Raw genomic sequence first — 4777 nt, 5'->3', positions numbered from 1 at the left:
TGCACAGTCATACATACATACATATGTGTGTGTGTATGCTTATATATGAAAGAGATATATATATATATATACATGACAGATTAAAAAAATCGTAGACTCATTCAAGTTGTTCCTCCTGTTGAACTGAGTCATGTTACCTAGGATGGGAAGATTATAGAAGACAAACTTATTTTCATATTATACTAAACATGCCCCTTAAATGGTGTGTTTTAATAATAATTTTTCTGGGAAAGCATTTAATGATTTCTAAATACTCTTCATAGCTCACACAAAAAGAATAACTTACGGCTGCCTTGCTAGTGCCTGAGCGTCAGCAGCCCCGTGTTAGATAGGAGCCTGCTGTTGGGTTTCATCATAGAGTAAACCCAGGAAAACTGCCAAGCTACTTGAGTGCTGCGAAAACAATTGCTGTCCCCTCACACCTCCCAAGCAGTTCATTTTATTTTTTTAAAATATCTTTACTGAGTTTTTGTGCATTTCATATAATAGATCTTAATCATATTTAAACACCCTCCCCCATGTGCACACCCCCATATGTCCCTCCTCCCTCACCATAATCAAGCGTTTTGAGACTATAACATTCATAATTTCCATGATATATTAAAAATAGTATTAACGAATATGACAAATGAAATAATTTTGATTAAGTGGCCCTGATGTTTAAGTAAGCAAAAATACCTAACACTCAGTTACCTACTTAGACATTTTTGTTTCTCTGTCAGGAGGAACCAAATTTTACTACTTTTGATGGAGCTGTGGACCTCAGTTCATTTACAAATGTATACCATCTGGAGCTTCCCAAGGTAAATCTGCTTTGAATGGGAATTAAATGAGGTGCACAACCTCACACCAGTGGGCCAGTTCATTGGCTCCCCAAAGCATGGTCTTCAGACAACAGGGTCTGCACCACCTGGGGTCTTGTCAGAGTCCAGGTGCTGGGGTCCATCTAGAGTACCCTGCTAAATGAGGAACTTGAGGGATGGGCCTTGAAGTCTATTATGTAATTTGGGTGCATGATAGAGCTTGAGAACTATTGTGCCAATGGGTCCTTTATTGTGGCCCCAGATTTATTTTCTTGTTTTTATTGTTATTGCAAAGTAGTGAGATAGGACATCTTCCCTTGATTCACTTACCGTGATGCTGCTAAGTAGGAAACAAAAATGAAAAAAATGGAAGTAAAATTCGTGGGACTGGAGAGTTGGCTCAGTGGTTAAGACCACTGGCTACTCTTCAGAGGACCCAGATTTAGCTCCTGGTACCCACGTGGCAGCTAACAGCCACCCTTAATTCCAGTTCCAGGGGATTCGACACCATCTTCCGGCTTCTGTAGTCATTGCATGCACATGGTGCATTTACATGCAGTCAGAACGCTTATGCATAAAATACAAATAAAATAAGTCAATCAATTAAAAGGTAAAAATTCTTGTCAGAAAATTAAAAGCTTAAATAGCTTGAAGTTCTACTAGGAGGCATCAGTGAGGTGCTTGCCTCGAAAAAATCAGAATTTTAGGTTCAGGTGACTGCTTTACAGAGGTAGTTCGCTGAGTAGAAGCCTGTATGTTTTCAGCTGCTGTAGGCCCATGCTGGAAAGTAAGCGGGCCTGGGGAAAAAGAGTGAGGGGAAAGAGCAGGCAAGTGTGCAGGCAGAGGAGAAGCGAGGTGGGGCCAGAGGGGTTGGACAGGAAGTGCTGCAGACAGGAAGTGCTGGAATGGTCCATCTGTTCCAGACTGGAGGCTCAGAGGCCCCTTGCTCAGAGCCTGGGCCATCCTGACTGGGCAGAGGCTTTGCTGCATCTGCTGTGATCTTTTTTTTAATAAGTCTTTTAAAAAATATTTTATTATTTTTATTTTACGCATATGAATCTGTTGCCTGCATGTGTGTAAGTGCACCCGTGTCATGAAATGCCCATGGAGGCCAGAAAAAGGCATCAGATCCCCTGGAACTGGAGCTACAGATGGATAACCACCATGTCGGTGCTGGGAATTGAACCCCGATCCTCTGTAAGAGCAGTGACTGCTCTTAACTGCTGAGCCATCTCTCCAACCCTGCTGTGATCTTTTTTGCTTCAGTTTCCATTCCTGTAAATTGAAGATACTAGCACTGCCTTTGTCCTTGTTAGATAAAAGCTGGGCAGGGAACAGCCACAGGAAACAGGACTCCAGTAAAGGAAAGTTGATTTCTTAGGCTCATTGGCTGGCAGCTCAGCTGGGGAGAGAAAGGCAGCCAGCAGCCTTCTGACTGCTGAGGAAGTTCTTATAGGGGGTTGGGGAATGTGGAAGGTGGCAAAAATAATCTTTACAGTTTCAAGGGAAGTAGCTTGAACTGAGACAGCTCTTACATCAGTGGGTCTGGGCTCAGGGACCTGTTTATCTTCCAAAATTATCTGGGGAACAGCTTTGTGTTGAGACAGCTCTAAATGTAGCTGTCTGGCCAGTTCCTGTTTTGCCAGGGGACCCTCATGGCCTTTTTTGTGAGGCTCTTCTACACTGGGAGAGGGTCTTCTCCAGACCTAGATGCTAACATTCCAGCCTTTTGTGTTATAGGATAGGGGGCCACGTTTTCTCATCATGGTTACTTCCTGCTGGTCAAGGTCGATGTGGGGAAAGGAAGGCTGGAGTCAGGGTCCAGTCAGGCAGTGGGGGTCTCCAGCTTGTGCATCTGGACAAAGTCCTCAGTGGTCCACAGGCATTTATACACATGTGGGGGAAAGGAAAATAACAGTTGGTTAAAGGTGGTACGAGTTAGTTGTTGTATCCTGCCCTGAAAATATCTGAAGAGACAGGAGCAATGGTTAGCACCAGACTAATAGAGCGCAGGGGCCCAAGTAAGGGCAGAAGCCAGGGAGTCAGTCCTGAAAAGATATCCCACTTGGGGTGACTGCTGGTACTGGGAAGTTTTAAGTAAGAAATACTTGGCCTCCTGTTGGAGGCATTTTATGTTGTGTTCAACCTTATATGATTGGTTGACATAGTAACAGCATTCCTTGCCCAAGAAAAAGCAGGTACCTCCCTTTTCTGAAGTTAATAGATCCAGGGCTCGCCTGTTCTGGAGGGCAACTTCGACTGGGGAGGACAGTTGCCGTTGTAAGATCTGGATTGACTGGGCTGTTGCTTCCACTGCTGTAGTAAGTTCATGCTTGAGGTCCTGGATCTCCTCAGAGAGGTGTTGGGCAGAGACCAAGGTATGTCCCAGGCTCCCTGCTGTGAATCCTGTGGTGTCTACAGATGATACCAGGTTGATTCCCACCAGCACTGCTAGAGTAGCTGGCCTTTTTGCTCTGCTCTTTTCTGTTTCTGTGGAGAGAGAATCATGCACCTCTCCTGAGGCCTATAGGGTTAATCTAGACATGAGAATGCCTGGAGTGTAGGTAGCCTTGACTGGTGGGGAGATACAGGTATATATCTTGGAGCAACAAAGGAAAAGTAGCCCTGGGGCTAGACCAGTATTGCCCCAATTGTAACACTGTGGGTAGAGGAGTGGGGGCAGTTAGAGACTTAAGCCTAATGTCTGGGAAGTTCAATCCTTTGAACTCTTAAAGAAATACTGATCACTTTAATCTTTGGTTATACTTTCCTTTTGGGTGTTTAAGACCATACAGTTGGCCCAAATAAACCAATTCATTTTTACTCTTAAGGTCATTTGAAGATTTGTTTCTCAGGGGTCACATGGGCTTGGGAGGAGCCCCTGGCTCCTTTCTTTTACCAGTTCCACCTATGTGAAGATAAGTCAAAGGTCCTACTTGACTGTAGCTGGCTTCACTTGGAAGCATGGAGGAAATGTTTCCTCTGTGTTGACCCTCTGAGCAGACTGGATGCTGTTTCAAGTCCATCTGGTGAGGTCTCCATGGCCTCCCTGAACAAGAGGACAGGTGACTCATCACAGTTACAGGACGTTTTGAGATATGCTTCATAGTCCCCTGGAACTTAGTTGACCTAGGAGGGCAAGAAGCAAAAACTGTCCCTTTAAGTCCCTCTGACCAGATTAGTATAGTCTGGCTATTAAACACCCAAGAAGGTTAGTTACACCAATCTGGTACTTTTAATTATCATGTATTATATAGATAAAGCTTGGGCAAAACCCATTTTTAGATAAACTTTTACTAGACCTCCTTAAACTAGTTGTCTAAACTATGACCTTAGCCTGGGGATACTAAGCAAGGTTTACCCGTGTCTAAGGTTTAAGTGTCAAACCAATGTTTGGTTACATTAAAGTTTTCCTGGGGACCTAATGAGTTCACTGAGCTTACTTACAGAGATGACTGAGGGGGTTGTTGAGGTGTATGAGTGACCTGAGAGTATTTGCACTGGAAAGCCCTTACCCGGCATGAATGTTGACTTTTTTTTTATAACCTCATGGGTCAAACCCTATCTTTGCAGCCTTTGCCTTCCCAAGATTATATACTATAGTCCTTGTAGAAGATCATTTGTAATTAGGGCATAATTATGTACAGGTGACTGAGAAGAATGGCTGAATACTCAGGTGAGGGTCCAATGACCCTGCTTGTCCTTTAAAGAAGGAACATAACTGTCAACAGGCCCAGTTGTCATGATTTTTAGTAAATGGACACAGCCGAAGTCATGAAGATGGCAGTTATTTGACTTAGGAGTGATGTGCAACATCATCTTATAAAAGAACATGAAATCCAAATTAAGATAATGTAATTGTTAATATTATCCATTTACACACTGTGCTTTATAAATTTCCAGATAAACCTTATAGAAAACATAAAACCATTAATAATTTTTGTTATTTTATGTGGTTTAGAGAATGGTTTACT

General features: G+C 43.1%; 1 protein-coding gene across 17 annotated transcripts in view; it reads left to right on the top strand.

Annotated features, from left to right (window-relative positions):
* The window catches only part of Mpdz (multiple PDZ domain crumbs cell polarity complex component), a 218880-nt gene that overhangs the window by 175870 nt on the left and 38233 nt on the right, over positions 1-4777 (top strand). For all 17 annotated transcript variants that reach the window (XM_029553939.1, XM_029553935.1, XM_029553941.1 and 14 more), the window contains one exon: positions 723-803. In XM_029553939.1, coding sequence (XP_029409799.1) covers positions 723-803 — 81 coding nt within the window. The remainder of the gene's footprint in view (positions 1-722; positions 804-4777) is intronic.

The sequence above is a fragment of the Nannospalax galili genome, unplaced genomic scaffold, assembly GCF_000622305.1.
Source record: "Nannospalax galili isolate Female #2095 unplaced genomic scaffold, S.galili_v1.0 scaffold663, whole genome shotgun sequence".
Lineage (NCBI taxonomy): Eukaryota > Metazoa > Chordata > Mammalia > Rodentia > Spalacidae > Nannospalax > Nannospalax galili.
Note: the sequence above shows the minus strand (reverse complement) of the source record. Positions and strands in the feature narration are given on the sequence as shown.